General features: G+C 33.8%; 1 protein-coding gene across 1 annotated transcript in view; it reads right to left on the bottom strand.

Moving 5' to 3' along the window:
- dpy (fibrillin-like protein dumpy) overlaps positions 1 to 17,138 on the bottom strand; it is a 474,963-nt gene that overhangs the window by 334,333 nt on the left and 123,492 nt on the right. Inside the window, exons 7-15 of the mRNA XM_083128311.1 lie at positions 16,478 to 16,593; positions 15,329 to 15,581; positions 11,412 to 11,669; positions 8,721 to 8,840; positions 8,072 to 8,205; positions 6,715 to 6,952; positions 4,723 to 4,848; positions 1,521 to 1,643; positions 614 to 748 (exon numbers count right to left, since the gene is read on the bottom strand). Of these exons, the coding sequence (XP_082984437.1) occupies positions 614 to 748; positions 1,521 to 1,643; positions 4,723 to 4,848; positions 6,715 to 6,952; positions 8,072 to 8,205; positions 8,721 to 8,840; positions 11,412 to 11,669; positions 15,329 to 15,581; positions 16,478 to 16,593 (1,503 nt within the window). The remainder of the gene's footprint in view (positions 1 to 613; positions 749 to 1,520; positions 1,644 to 4,722; positions 4,849 to 6,714; positions 6,953 to 8,071; positions 8,206 to 8,720; positions 8,841 to 11,411; positions 11,670 to 15,328; positions 15,582 to 16,477; positions 16,594 to 17,138) is intronic.

Genomic DNA, 17,138 nt, shown 5'->3' with positions numbered 1-17,138 from the left:
CTCCACCGGGTTCGAACCTGGGACCCCATGATTACAAAGCAACGACATTACCATTGCGCCATCGGGGAGGCCCACTAGGTAAATACAATTCATTATTTATTATATTTACAGGAAAATAATTTGTATATAATAAGATAATAGATTAGGAAAGTTTTAAGCTTTACAAACTATCGACACTTTAGAGACAAATTACAAAAAAATACAATACTACAAATTGAACTGGCAATAATTAATAGGTGATAAATTGTAATTTCTCTGATTGTATCTTACTTTATGTATATCTTTCACAATTTAGATATTTTTTTTATATATACTCAAATCTCAAGTAAATACAACATTTATACATTTCTCAAGATGTAGAGGTGCTATGGAATTATATTGGTAAGTGCTTACTTTAATAAATTTTAAATACATGCATTTTAGGCAAACTTATTTAACATTTTTTAAAATACATGTCACCAAATTTTAAAAGCAAAGTTTGTTTCTTGTTAATATGCTGTTTATGACTATGTTTATAAAGAGTTAGTCCTTTCTGATAATGCAGTAAGTAGACCACATCATTTGAAGACTGAATTTATGACCACACATTCCTTTGTATATAATGACCACTTACCTAAGCACTGCTTGTATGCATTGCCGGAATAGCCTGGGCTACACTGGCACGTGAAACCTCCTGGTGTATTTGTGCATGTGGCGTCAGTGCCACAGCGTCCGAACGGTCCATTTGATTTATCACATTCGTCAATATCTGGAAGAAGAAAAAAAAAGTTGAAATGCATGACAAGGAGTATGTTTTTAAACGTACATATGTTCGTAATGTGTGGATCAATATTTGTTACTAAAGGTGGAACCAAATAATCAGCTGATAATAATCAACTAGTACATAAAAACTGATCAAATATTTTGAAATTTAGTTTGACAACTCTTATTTTTCTCAAAATATTAAAGAAAGTTTCACATAAATTTGTCATGTGAGAACCAGAGGGGCGTAACTGAAATTTAACAAATTTACAGGAGAGAGGAAATGTATTCTTAAAAATATGCCTGACTCCTAAAAAGTGAGAGTAAACTGGAGATACGCAACTCCACCTTACTACTAACGATTATAATAAAACGAATGAAGACCATTTCCACTTTTAATACTTTTCTTTATATTTAATATCATCACTTTAAAAAAGAAAAGAAAAAAAAAAGAAACAGGCATGCCATCTCGTGGAGAAATGTTAAATCATTGCCAAATATTTCTTTCTGTACAAGTAGAGTTAAAAATTTGCAATAAGAATGTTGTTCAACACTTTCCAATTGTCTATGTTGTTGCGTTTTGAACACACTGTTTGAATAACAACTGAATCATGTATGGATGGCTTTGTGAACATGAAAATTACACATAATGATGTTACAGTTTGTATCCCTAAAATCATAAAGAAAAACAGTACTTCTAACAGTCACTATACTGAGCCCAACATTGTCAAGTCAAATATGATGACTGTCTTATGGAAGTTTCTGACTTCAGGACCTACCTACGCATCCTGCTGAAATATCACCAGGATTGAATGTCCACCCGTCTTCACACATGCAGTAGGCTTCTTGTCCATCTGGCTTACAGTATGCATGGGGACCACATTTGACATCTTCACATGGAGCTAGATATAAGGAAAAATATTTGTAAATGTATGAAGCAAAAAAATAAACAACAGCTGTGTAGCTTGAGATCTCAATTTTACTATTTTCCTATACTTACACAAATATTAAATTTTGTTTAGTTTACAATTACTTCACAACAGCCAATGTGTCTTTATTTTACAATTTGTTAATGTTAATTTATGCATGAGTGTTGACTATAATTTTCAATTCGAAGAAACAATTGTATCAGGTTAATGCAAAAATAAGGCCGAACTGTTTCACTTTGTGTTTTGCAAATACTTTTTCCTAATACATCTCATTGATTATATTGCATGTTATATACAATTTTAAAGCTTATTTATTGCTTAATCTATTCGCCTTAAAATAATTTTCCTAATGCTTGATTTACCTCGATTACAGGCTATTTACAATGATCCTGTCAAGGCAAGAAATGTGCATCCTTTTGCTTCACGAGTTCAAAATTGGTCGCAGACCTGTGGAAGCAACTCAAAATGTCACTAAAGCATAGGGTAGGAGAAGAGTTGTTTCTTTTATCATACAGTGTGCAGGTGGTTTGAAAAATTTTGTACCAGCCATATGCATCTCGAAGATGAGTGTTGTGGGCAACCATCAGAAGTTCATAACACACAAATGAAGGTGATAATCGAAGCTGACCCGCTCAAAACAACAGGAGAGATTGCAGAGGAACTCGATGTTAATAAATAGACCATTGTTCGCCATTTCAAGCAAATTACTAGGGTGAAAAACTTTATTACTGGCACGAGGTCATGAGGCACAAATTGAATGAGAATAAAAAAAAAATCGCCATTTTTGAAGTGTGCTCTGTGCTCCTTTTTCTCAACAATAACTTCCAATTTCTCCAACGCATTGTGACGTGTGACGAAAAGTGTATCCTATAAGACAATTGATGATGCTCAGCACAATGGTTGGACCACAACAAAACCCCTAATCACTCCCCAAAGTCGATATTGCATCAAAAGAAGGTCATGGTGACTGTTTGGTGGTCTGTTGCTGTCGCCATCTACTGTAACTATCTGAACCATCACAGCAGAGAAGTATTGTCAAGAAATCTATTAAATGCACAGGAAAATTCAATGTCTGTGTCCATCATTGGTCAATAGAAAAGACCCAATCCCTCAGCACGTCCCACAACAACCCTTCAGAAGCAGAACGAATTGGGCTATGAAACTCTGCCTCGCACAAAATACTCATTGGACCTCTCGCTAACCGACTGCCATTTCTTTAACCATCTCAACAACTTTCTACGAGAGAAACGCTTCAACAACCAGGATGCTGCCGAAAACGCATTACTGCAGAAACTCTGAATTTTATGATACCGAAATAAACATACGTATTTCTCATTTGCAAAAGTGACTTGATTGTAATCATCTTCATTTTGATTAATTACAGTAACTTTGAACCAAGTGCTGTGTTTAGCATTTCAAAATCAGCCATTATTATTGCATAAACCCTAATATTTTCAAATACAATTAGCGATATTACAAAATAGCAAATTGTAGAATATTGCATTCCTTAATGCAGGAGGAAAGTAGTAATGCAACTAATGAACAAATTCAAGAAAAAGAATAGCATCACATTTGTCCAATACTTCACACATGCTAATCAATATATTATTAACAAAATAAAGCAAATTTGGAAAAAAGTTTTATTTATTTTTTTATATCTATGTACAGAAAGGTTTCTTTCAGTGTATTTAAAATTTATAGAAATTGAAATAAAATTTATATGTGCAGGTGAACAATTATATGAACAGTGTACTGGGTATTTTAGGAATTATATTATTTGTTACAATTTAAAATTGTTAATCAAAATGCATGAGAGTGCATTTAAGTAATTGTTTACTATTGTGGTTAATTTTAAAATCAATATACTCGCAGTATCTTCAAATATGTGGTTTTCGCAAATATGACCTTGTACACCAGACAAATGTAAATATTTTATGAAATAATTGCAAATTATAGTAATCACTAACATGATCCATTTGGACACTGCCATTGCAGTGTTTAACCTTTTTTTAAAATGAAGACAACTAATGAGACAAAATAAGGTACTTTTTTTTTTAAGTTTCATTAATTTGTTATAAAATATGTTAATCAGTTGAGAAAAGAGCAATTTTACATACATATTTCTTCGTAAATAAAATCTACCACCATTTTAAAACAATGGTAATCAGTGCATATCTGAGGCAATTAAACAAAGACAAATGCATTTAGTTCATGTATGTTGTACTTATGGAAAGTTATTTCACATAATCTTGGTGTGTTCCTCATTTTGTTTGTATAATTTATTATTTCTTTCAATGAATTTGTATAGTAGATTGTTTCAGTACGAGGCCTCAAGTATTTGTTTACTAGAATGTTTGCCTATTTTGGTTAATTGGAGCTGCTGTGGTCTAGTTGGTAGGAAGCGTGAATGCCATGTGGGAGACACGGGTTCAATTCACCAGGGTGGGTGAATTAACGTTGGAATTTTTCCAGCTTGTCCTTCCATAAAGCAGCTTTGGGGTTCATAAATGGGTACCTTGGGGCATCCCTGGGAATAAAGGCAGCCGGTGCATGGTTCTGATCAAATCACCTCCAAAATGGCCGAGACCAAGAATGTGTGGGGTCCAACCTCCACATCCTCCAAATGTGCCTTCATGGCATGGCACAAATATGCACAGAGAACTTTACCTTCCCTTACTTTGGTTATTATGTCTGTGGTGCATAATAACTTGCTGCCAGACACAAGTGAAACACCCTGTATAAGTATTTCTATTTTGGTTATTTTAGCATTGCTTTTATGCATCTTCAGTTAATCACAATGCTGAATAAAAATGATGAACTATCAAAACAGACAGTATTTGTATGTATTTGCATTTTATTATTGTATATTGCTTTTCTGCCACGTTTTGTTGATTTCAATGATAAAGACAAATAATGATTACATAACATTGATGAAGGGACACTGAATTTGTCTACCAACTAACACCTTCACAAATCTCTAAACTGACATGTCTCGAAATATGTATTGTGAGATGCTCTTTCCCTTTCGTTAATCATGGTTAGTAACACTCACTGAAACATTCATTTAAAGAGTCACCAACAAGAGGATAAGGACATTCACATCTGTAACTTCCTGGCAGGTTAATACATTTTGCATTAGTACCACAGGGGAAAGGATGACTTAGGCATTCATTTAAATCTGTAGAGAGAAGCCACACAAATTGTAAATCACAAACAGCATGCAAGTCTAGTCACATAACAAATGTTAGTAAAAATCTATGTTATTAAAGAGTAGTATTTGAGTATTTCTTAAGTGTTAAACCATAATGAATGGTATTTGGGAACTGAAATTTTCAAGTCTTCACGATTTTCTCTCCTTTGCAATGGATAAACAAGTTATCCCCCACCCCTTCTACTTAATAAGATCAAGTTCTAACTGCACAAATGTTAAAAAGTGCATGATGAGTTTCTTACTTATCATCTACAACATTCCATACAGTTCATAAAATTGTGTAAATTCAATGTGATCGTCAAGTGTCTTAGTGACATGAATTGCGATAAAGCTGCAAGGGATATTTCAAGTAAATAGTCACTATAAAGAGCCATAAATGTTTTACAAATTTCTCTCTGGAACTTTGTAATGATAAGAAGCAACTATATTAAATATCTATATGGAACAGAACAAGAAAAGTTCATATTTGACTTAACAAAAGACTTATGGAATACTGCAATAACATCATTTATATTTTCTTATTATTTTTAGAGATATACAAGAGAATTAGAGTTGAGTTCGTGACTGATTGATTGAATCGATCTGTTTTGCTTCACTTTTCTGCCACTTTTGGGTAATCGCGAAGATAAAGGGACAATCACAAATGCATATAGATGGACACAACACCATCCTGGCTGCAGGTTCGAACACCAGAGCCTCGTTAGTCTGCAAAATGCAGTCCAGAGTGTACTACGTGGAAGAGAGGTTGATATTTGGGTGTCTTTGGAAAGGGTCACCCCTTCAGTTCCCGACAGCCATATATGATGAAATATATTGTAGAACTATCTCTAGGTACCCAATTAACTAAAGTCACTACAATGTGAGTTTCTCAACGACAAATGCAACACAATGGCCAGTATCTGATCACAATTCTTTATGGCCCTACAAAAGCACTGATTGACTATTGGCACCATTCATTATGACTTTACAATAATAAATAATAAAAAATTAAAAGATTCAAACTGTTAATAAAATTTGACATGCACGTGCAATAATTATGAAGATATGATTTTTTTGTTATCTTTCTAAGTTAATCTGTAGAAAGTTAGAGACTAATTTCACTTGGTAATTTGCATTAATGGTTAAGTTCTTTCATCATATACCTAGCAAATGACAGTAAAGCAAACCGCAAAAGAGTTCTGTATGTTAGTAAAAAATCTGGAATATTAAATTATTAAAAATAAACCAATAGTTATAAGAAGATAAAGTGACTATAAAAAAATACCAAACTAAGCTGTGACTAATCTATGTCTAAAGTATTACTATAATATTAGTCATTAATATAATTCTAAGTTCTGTTATGTAATGAAACTTTCTAATCACAGGCAAAGATTTAAAGAGAAAACAAGCATCATGTTAGTTGTATGCTTTATTCATAAGAAAATATACTATCTGAAAGACAAAACAGGTATTTTAGAATTTGCCTGTAAAAAATAGGTCTCAGAGTACTTCTTGTTACAAAATATATTAACTTTTTTAATGTACATGCATACAAACACAGTTATAAAGAAGTAGTATATTTGTGATTTAAAATTTAACACATGCTTTAATGTTTTAGTGGGGTAAATATGGTTGTCTAAATCTTTTTCAAAAGATTGGTTATTAAAAATTTCATTCTGCATTACTTGATATTGTAGTTACATATTTTGAAAAATATTTGGGTTATAGGCCATCAAAGTAATTTCCAGCATTAAGCCAGGTTAAGGGCTTAGAGTTTGCAATTAATTAATTAATTCTTGTCAGTTTATTTGAATAAGAAGAACTGAGTTGGAGAAGAATGGAAAATATCCTTACCTTTGCACATAACTCTTGGAGGAGTACCTACAAAACCTTGTTCGCATTCACAGTAAAAGCTTCCTGGGGTGTTCCTGCAAATAGAATATGGGCCACAAGGCTCGTTCTTGCATTCATCGACGTCTTCACAAACTGCTCCTTGTGCTATGAAACCATCTCGACAGAAACACTGTTGGTCAATACATTCTGCATTGTTCACACAGTCGAAATTCGAAGAACACAGAATTCCAACATCAACCTGAAAAAAAGCAATAAGATTATGGTTAATTATCTCCTTAACTTTAGTTCTCTTTACATCAGCCACTGCTTCGGCTAAGCACACTAAGTTGTCAACTCTCAATCTCACCACTTAAGTTCACATTGTTCTTTGCAAGTGTCTCCTCATCATTTCATCTAATCATCAACCTAATCGTTGCGATTAGCAAAAGGTAAGGTAACAGACATACAAATACATATTTATAACATCAGACTGAAACTACTAAAAGAAACCCGTTGGAGGCCAAGCTTAAAAATTGCCTGTATAGAAAATATAGAACTGGTACTTTTTTAATAACCTTAGGGATACTAAGGAAATAGGACAAGAATTATAGTAATTTTTCAAGCATGGCATTATGATGAATTCTATCACTTAATAGTTATACAGCTGGGGGTCCTAGGTTCAAATCCTATTTTACCAGATCATCATTCATTCTCATCACCAGTGTCGATCCAAAATGAAGAAAAACAACATTAAAAATATTTTCATTTTTTTGTAATTTAACTATGCATTTCTGTCAATTTGGCAATTGTGACCATGAATATGATGATTTCATGAAAGTGAAGAAGGAACACTCACAAACAAACAACAATGCCCAGGTCAGGATTCAAACCCAGATGTTTCATTTGTGAGGGGGTGAGTTGACTACCCAACTTGCTCAGCTACCAGGACAGACAAAGTAGAAATAGAAGTCCTACACTTATATTTTTGTGCATGTAGCATGGAAACTATAACTACACCACACTATAACTGCACAAAGTACATGGTTGGAGAGAAGGAAGGTTGAAGAATAAAATACTGGACAAAAAATGCCAAAGCAATGTTCTGTTTAGTGAAAATGTTAAATTAGAGAAGGAGTGTGTTCATTCTCCATAAGAATCTAAACATGTGTCTAAACACATTTGTTAATGATTTTTTTATAGCCTTTATCTAGCTTAATAGTCAATATAAAGAGCTGGCATGTAAGAAGAAATACATACTCTAGAATACGATGGAGGCTCATTTTGACAGAGATTAAAAAAATGTGCCACTTATATGAAACTGTATCCCATGTCTTTAAAAGTGAAAATATTGTACAACGTAATGAAGATTCTTGCTTACCTGTTCGCATGCAACCGCGGGGCTTGGCTTTGCTGCATATCCCTGTGGGCACAGGCAGTTGTACCCAGGGACAGCATTTTCACAGATGGCATTTGTTCCACAAGGTTTGTCCAGAGAAACACATTCGTTTATATCTGTAAAATAAAAAGCTGAGAATGAGCAACATTTACAGAACTTCGTGTACAATTGCTGAACTCTAAGCATTCTAAAACAAATTAAGTACCTTTATACTTTATTAAACAGTATATCTTACACTTGTTTGCTGCCATATATGCATAAAATTGATACAACAAAACAATCATTCTTAAAAAGAAAAATATACAATTTAATCAAATTCAATTCTTCTTATTAGAGTATAAACAGAATCCAAGCACACTAAAACTCTAATTCATTATTTACGAGAATAGGATAAATGAAATAAATAATAAAAATGCATTTTCCAACACAAGGTATAGGGTGTCAACTTGTCTTTAATTATTCAAATTATATTACTAGCATTGTTTGAAACAAATAGTAATTTATGAACATTCCTTTATCATGGCATTTATATGCATTTACTTCATAAGTTTTTCTTTCTCAAAAATTAAACAATGACTAGTGAAATTTACTCATGTTCCTTTAAAAAGGCACTAATTTTCTCTATGCTTACCTACACATCCTTGGAAAGGGTCTCCAGTATAATCTTCTTTGCATGTGCATAAGAAACTTCCAACGGTATCTGTGCAAACTGCATTTTCACCGCATGGTTTGTTGTTGCATTCGTTAATATCTGAAAGCATATATTACTGTAGTTGAACAGTCCTGTGTAATTTTTTAAAAGGAATAATACACCACCGTTACCCAGTTCAAGAGTATTATGAAAAACAAACGGAATGCAGTGCAATCTCGATTACATTTCAGGAACAAGCAGCTAAACTTTAAAAAGCATGAAAATGATAAAATATGGGAAAAACTTTTATTGAATTGAGTCCAGAAAGGTTAAATATATGATATGGGAAAATTAAAATCCAGGAATGTAAAGTCGAGTTTCACTGCACTTAACAGAAAATGCCATGAATCTGAAAAAGGAAAAATGTTTCAAGAAATAAAAGAGGGTTAGTAACAAAAGAATCCAGAATCAGCATTACTCATACACACACAAACGCACATGCACAAAATATTAAGGGTCATCTCAGAAGTGTTCTTGGCAAAACTGTGAGACGGCTTCCTTTATCAGTTTCATCTATTTTGGACAAACAAAACTGAAAACATAAGTGAAATATCAAGAGTTGTTTTGCCAAAATTATGAGAATGTTAAAGAGTTGCATGTTGCTGTCATTGGACTTCTCAATGGCATAGGGAGTGTCAGGTCCTATCCAAGGTAGGTGGAGGCACATAGTGGTTTGGACTCCACTTTAAAATTGTAATCCAATCACAATTAGCCTATCTGTGCATAAAGTGGGTTTAAACAAAACTGTAAGGAACCAGACTGCTTTCAAAGGTTAAGCTATTGGTCGACACAACAAGCTCCGAATTCACTCCCAGAATCATATTTGGGACCATTCTAACCTTTGTTCTGGAATAATCCACAGTACCATCTTGAATGGACCATATATCATACAATGCATGGTCATTACAATTACCCCTCCAGATAATGAAGCCAGTTAGCACTGAATGTATGAGGGTCGTTCAAGGAAAAAGTTTCCCTATGTTGCAAAAAATGTATTTCTTAAGTTACAGACAAAAATCAAGTTGCACCAAGTACCATAGTCCTTTCTCACTTTTCAACATAATTTCCAATGTGGCACAAGCATTTGCCCCATCGTTTTTGAAAGCCATCTGCAAAAAATTCGGGGTCCAGGGAACAAAGAACACTTTCACAGCTGTTTTCATTCCATCAACGTCCGTTTGAATTCTGGAGTGTAGTGATGAACGAAGCTCTCATCCTGAGTCACAATACGGCAGAGAAAGTTGTTCCCTTCATAGTGGTACCAGGTCAGAGAATACAGGCAACATGTCATACGTGTCGCGAGACGTTCTGCATGGGACCCAATGCGATGAAACCTTCACGTATCCCAATTTTTCGTGGATGATTTTGTGTGCAGTCCCGACGGAAATTTTCAAATCAGCGGCTGCTTCACGAACCTTGATTCGACGGTTGGCCAAAACCAGTGCATTCACTTTGTCAACCAATGTTGCGTCACTGACTACAGATGGGCCACCGGGCCGATCTTCATCGAATATGCTTGTTCGTCCTTCAGAAAATGATTTCCACCACCTTCACACCATTTGCACTGACATTACTGAGTCTCCATAAAAAACAACTAGCTTCCTGTGGATGTCGATAGGAGCAAGACCATTTGCCCACTCATACCGGATCACAGAACGAATCTCTTCTTTACTCCACACCGCCAAAACACATTGTTCCACCATGACTCGCTACTCCTTATGGCCAGGGCACGTTTCTCACTGCATGACTCACAGTAACCACGTGCCGCACATGTGCATGGTAGCCCGCACGAACATTGCATTGTGTGTAAATGTAGAGGAAAGAAGAAAGAACACATTGCTAGTTTCATTTCATTTATCGGGCTCGTACTTTCTCCAAAAAAAAGGGAAACTTTTTCCTTGAACGACCCCGTATTGGATAAAAATGTTACATGTATATTCTGCATTTTGCATGTATGTCCGTAATTCATTATAGGGCTTCCTGAATAGTGTTGTGGCTAACATTGTCACCTTTTAATCATAAAGTCACAGCTTCAATCCCTGTTAGAGGTACATAGCACAGTAAACTCCCCCCATTTTAAACTCTAGATTTAGTTCCAATTACCAAATCTGAACATAAACTGAACTTCAAACACAAAGAGTTTGAATGTTAAAATTTTTAACCTGTCTAGTGTAAGTTGTTATCCAAAGGCATCCTTGCAGGATCTCAGAAGTGTTCTGGACAAAACTGCGTAAAGGTGGGTGGGATCAAGAATGTATGGAGCTTTACTTTCTCATGCCCTTATATTTATTCAAAGTTACCGTGCAGAATTATTTTACTCTTTTTCTGCAAAATGAAAGAAACAAGGAAAAAACACTTCACAAATGACCCTTAACAAATTACAACAAAGTTTAAAAACTTAATTTGCCAGACATTACCATATAAGTCTTATATTTATATATTTCTATCACTCCATGTACTTTTCATACTTGTCCTGAAAAATCAAGAACTTCTTGTACACATGCAATTATCCCAACTGAAAAGCATGCCTATAGAATAAGAGACATAAAATTCCACATTGCCTGCACCATGAAACATTCCAGCCGGTTAATAAACAAAGCAAAGGATATGTCACATAAAACAGGAACTAACTTTCGCAGAACAAATGACCCTGTCCACTGAAACCTTGCGGACAGAGACACTTGTAGGAACCTGGAACATTTATACACTTTGCATTGACTCCGCATGAATTCGGACGACCACACTCATTTACGTCGACGCATTCCTGTTCGGGTAGTCCCGTGTGTCCGGCCGGACACTCGCATCTGTAGCTTCCTGGAGTGTTAATGCAGTCTGCATTTAAACCACATAATTTTGTGGCATTTCCATCCTGGTGACATTCGTTAATGTCTGTTGGTAAGTGGATTTAGTTGGATTAGTGCAATGTATGTACATACACAAATAAGCTACATAATGTTACAGGATAGTTATAGTTATAATAATTATTGTTTTATTAATTATTTAGCTTAGTATATGCCAAGGTAAATAAGATTTGAATCAAACTTTGCTGAATGTACATTTTTTTTAATGTGCTTTTAGATTACTAATGTACACTTTAATTCCCCCTCCATCACTCTTTTCTGTCTTGTGTTGTCATGTGACAATATTGCCAAAAGTATTCGTTATTTGTACATCTATTACATTATAGTTGCTTAATATCTAATTTTTCTGTCTTTCCAAGTTAATTTCAACAATGAAAGGAAAGCAATGCTAAGACCCGAAACCAGAATATCTGGAGTCAAATTACAAATCCAATGTTGAACAGACCCCACACAGAAACAGCATCATTTGTACCGTATATGTATGTGAGCATGTTCATACGTGGCTGACATTTAACTCTAGGGAACATATTACTGTGTTTTTCAAAATTGAGGGAGTGCAACAAACTATTTAAAGAACAACCAAAACTGGATATGAAATCCTGTTTTAATCCATCAACTGCATATCCAGATAATTTGATATTAATTATCCAAATATCGGGTTCTTGTATTTTGATATTTAGCATTGCCACTTCCAACTAATTGCAACAATAAGAACAGCTGGAACTCGAACTGGGAAACTTTGGTGATGACATAGAAGCCAAGCACTTAATGCATTTGCATTTGGTTACTGAACTGGCCCAAATACTGAGCTTTTTGGATAATGTATGTGTTGGTATCAGATGAATGCCATATTCACAGGCATTTGCAGTTCATAAAATATCCACCTGTTCATCATGTACTTACATGTAACAAACTCAGACAATCACAAATGATCAATAATTCAATTGGGCATATATAATATCTCCTCAGTTTATTATTATTATTTTTAGGATTTAGTACATATTTCAAAAGAGGAAACAAATATTGTCTTTGTATTGCAGAATATTGATTTTTTATAGAATTCATCTTGGCATATACTGCTTTCGTTAAATGGTAATACAATGAAGATTATTCTATTTGCATTGATTCAAAGTTTGATCATTACACAAAAGACACTTTAATCAAGAGAAAAGTTTTTTTTTTTTAAAAAAAAAAATAGGAGATTATGAATACAAATTAGTAATCAGTAAAGCATTGGTTATAAATTTTCTGAATTTACAATAAATTAATAGGAATTAATGCAAAACTTAGATCCTTGCATATAGATTCATCTTCATTTGTTAATGTATCATTGTTACACAAACATACAAATATTTAGTCATAATTATTAAGGTTTACTGTTATATGTTATTCTCTTTTAAATGGTATAAGCATTATATACATATCAACAGGCACAGATTCATTATATATTCACAAAAATATTAACTTGGATATGTTATTTGCCACTGTATTTTCCATTTTCTTTCAAGGGTCAATATTTAATATATCATGCAATAAAAATTTCATTCATTTTATGACTGCTATGCCAAAACTATTGAATATGCATTAAACATACACAGTCTATGTTCTCCACATGTTAGCTACCGATGTATCTGGATTTGTAGTGATTCGATGAGACTGATAAAAGGACATTCAAAAAGGAACACCCTTGTCTATGGCAGGACTCAAATCTGAGACCATTGGTGGAGAGGTGCGAGTTCATGCTCAATGTGTTCAGCCACAGAGGTGGTTCCAATATTAATGCTACAGTTTTAAAAATTGCTGCATAAGAAATTTGTACTATAGCTTCTTTAATGCCTATCTCCACAAGTTCTTACTTTTACACCATAAGTGGAAGTATAAATTTAATGTTTATAAAAAAGACAAAGGCAAATAACATAAGTTAGTGAAGCATTTTTTTTTAATAAGTTACATTGGTTTTAAGGAACCTAAGTTATAAAGATTAATTTTCTGTAACCTGTGCTAATTTTACTTAATCTGCAAGACATTAATAAAATGTATATACAGGATTCCGCTACTTCAAGCATTCAGCACACTGTTAATTGTGAATTCCTAGTGATGTGCTAGTACTCCCTTCAAAATAAGTGATGTTTACACATAAGATGTAACACAGTACAAACTAAATGTCTGGAATTAAATCAGGTTAAGAGATGAATTTTTATCTTTTTCATCAAGACATGATTAAAATGTAACAAAATCATCCATGCACATTCAAATGATGACGTGACACTTGTTACTTCAGTGCAAAATGAGTCCTAGTGTTACTAATACGTATCCTGTGATAATTCTGAGAAAATGACAACATGATATCAGTAATGGATTGATGATCTGAACACAGAGCATGCTAATGTGATGACAGGTCTAATTAACAAGTTACTATACACATATCAAACCAGTGACAGTGCATCCCCCAACCAGTGCATACCTAACTGTACATAACTTTTAATTGTGATGACCATCACAAGAATATGATGGAATATCAAGTTTTTAATGATTGTGCTGTATTGTTTCGGTTTCATTTTCCTGAAAGGAATGAACAATCACTTTTGTTGTATCATAGTATGTTGCTATCACGTGGTGCAATTTATAGTCACATGATCTACGTCACATTAACCCTCGCATTACCAAGCGAGGTATTCTGACTACCCCAGGTTGATTTTTCCCTATAATAATTTTATCTGAAGAGCTACATACTTGTGGTTTTATGACTTTGTCCCAAAATGGTTGAAATTGTATTTACACTAGTGACTGACCCATTTTTTTTGTTCTTATAGTTATTATTGACGGGATATATTGATGGGGTTGTGAGACTAGCCCACTTGGTATGAAATGTCTTATCTTCTTATTTGTCAAAAATGAAGGTTTTACGAAATATGTCTCTCATTCATATTCGTTATTTAATTTTTCCATTGTTTAGTTTTACCATACATCCATTGTTTAGCTCAAATAACATATATTGTTCTCTATTGTTGAGTTGAATTAGAGCGCGCATACATGGCAACGCTGCACTAGTGTCACCATACGGTGTTTACGTTCAGTTTAAATAATTTTAATAATTTGAAAAACTGTATTTCAATACTAAATAAAGCTATTCATTGAAAATAACAGAATCTAAAAACAAATATTACACTAAATCACAAAATTGTATTGGGGTAGTCAAAATACCCCACTTGGTAAAATAAAGGTATCGAAAAGCTTGGCAACGGGAGGGTTAATATCACATGTGAATAACAGATCACGCCAGAGCTACCTCTATGTTTAATAAAAGGAGGGGGCATTATTGGGCAACAGGCACTTACTGAAATTTAAACTTTGGGTGAATCAGCACTACAGCTATCTGCACCCATCATAATATACAAAGCTCCTCATCAATAACTGTACGAAGTACAGGTCTTAAATAGAACATACCTTCGTAAGTAAAAGTTACGTGGAGATGAACTCCACGTAATAAAATAACATGTCTGAAGACTACAATTTCCATACTTATGCAAATGGACAAAAACAAAACACAGGACAACACACAGACTGCAAGAATGCAGCTTATACTCAGTCATTTACACTTTCCATACGCATTGTACAATATACATAAAAAAGTGCACATTCGACATTGACCATCAAACATTCTTCACAATTATTCACAAAGCATACCTGTGCATGATTCAAATGGATCTCCAACATGGCCAGGGGGACATGCGCAACGGTAACTTCCGGGCATATTATTGCAAAGTGCATTTCTTCCGCAGGGACTCCTGCTGCATTCGTCCATGTCCAAGCATCCATCTGTGTAAGGGTCTCCTTGGAAACCTTCAGGACACTCGCATTTGTGGCCACCAAGGTCATTGATGCAAGTAGCATGTGGTCCGCAGGCATGTTCATTTTCACATTCATCCTGGTCAACACACTGGAATGAAACAAAGGGAACAAACATTTACAACGTTATCCAAGCAAAGTAGATTAGAGTAAAATTTAAATTCCTTGATTTATTTTTTCTACACAATTTACTATTACTAATTCTGGCATTTATCAATGAACCAACTTTATAGTTGAATAATTTGTCTCTAATTCAATATTTAGTGGTTCCACACCTCCAGTAAACAATTTGTGATGGAAGTTCTGAAACTGATTGTGAACCACAGTGGTCATGTGCTGAGACATGGGTTCAATTTCTGGACTTTCTGTATTTTGCATTTTTAATTATTTCACACTGATTTTCTAGAATAGTATTCAGCATTCTAGGCTGCTAAGAAATCATAACTTTGCCACCTCAATTTAAACAATACTTTAAAACATTTTGAAAAAGCATTAATTATTCTACTTGTTATAGAGAATAAATAATCTTACAACAATACAAGAGTCTATTGTATTAATAATTAAAGAAATCATTAAGATTATGGATTCTGAAAATCATAAAATATTAATAACTATTATTATTATTATTATTACAGATGTGCAACACAAGTTCAGTATTGTGGAACTTCTTGCAACTTTCATGAGATCTGAGTAAGCAGTGAGCAAAAAAAAAATAATTATAAAACAATAAAATGCAATTTTTTTATGTCTAATATAGCTTATTTTATATAAAGCTAATAAGGAATTTCTTTATAAATATAAGAAGTAGTAATATCATTGTCTATCCTAATGGATATTCATGCTAGAAGTATCCACATGTAGAAGCAAGAAAATGTCCTAATATTACTACTCATTTTTAGAGAACCTTGAACTAAATATTGATCCACATTTCCCAGCTTGCATTTTGCAATTATACAAACGCCTGCTTGCTATATAATATTTACATACCCCATCGTATGGATTTCCTATATATCCTTCTGCACAACTGCAAGTGTAGTTTCCAGGGAAATTTTCACACACAGCATTTACACCACAAGATCCTGGTGCCTCACATTCGTTAATATCTGAAACAAAACATAAAAAATGAAATGTAGCATAATATACTAAAGTAATGTACATACTGCATTATAATAATTGGGTTATTCAATATTTTCATTTCAAGGTTGTTGGAAATTATAATGGTATTATTGATATGAATGATAAATGCAATATGCAAACTAGGTGGCCAAGATTGTTAAGTGGGCAACTTTTCATTTTACTACCAAAGTTACCAGGTTCAAATCCCAGCATGGGCACGGTTGTTCTTTGTGAGTGTTCCTTCATCAAATTTCATCAGATAGTCAGTCACTTATCCTTATTGATACAATTAGCCAAAAATGGCAGAAAAATGATGCTAATTAAAAATAATAAAATACGATAATGGCAATATAAAAAATATAACAAATAGGGCCTATCAACAATGCACATTATTCTATCTTGTATTCTTATTCTCGCTTTTTAAAAATCTCATTTATTTAAATTTTGCATTGCTTCCAGTTTGGGTAGACTGCAATTATGATTACATGAAATTTGAAGGGGCACTCGCAAACGAACATGTGAACACATGACC

The sequence above is a fragment of the Lepisma saccharinum genome, chromosome 9, assembly GCF_977018435.1.
Source record: "Lepisma saccharinum chromosome 9, izLepSacc3.1, whole genome shotgun sequence".
In the NCBI taxonomy this organism is placed as follows: Eukaryota; Metazoa; Arthropoda; class Insecta; order Zygentoma; family Lepismatidae; genus Lepisma; species Lepisma saccharinum.
This window is presented reverse-complemented; position numbering and strand designations above follow the sequence as displayed.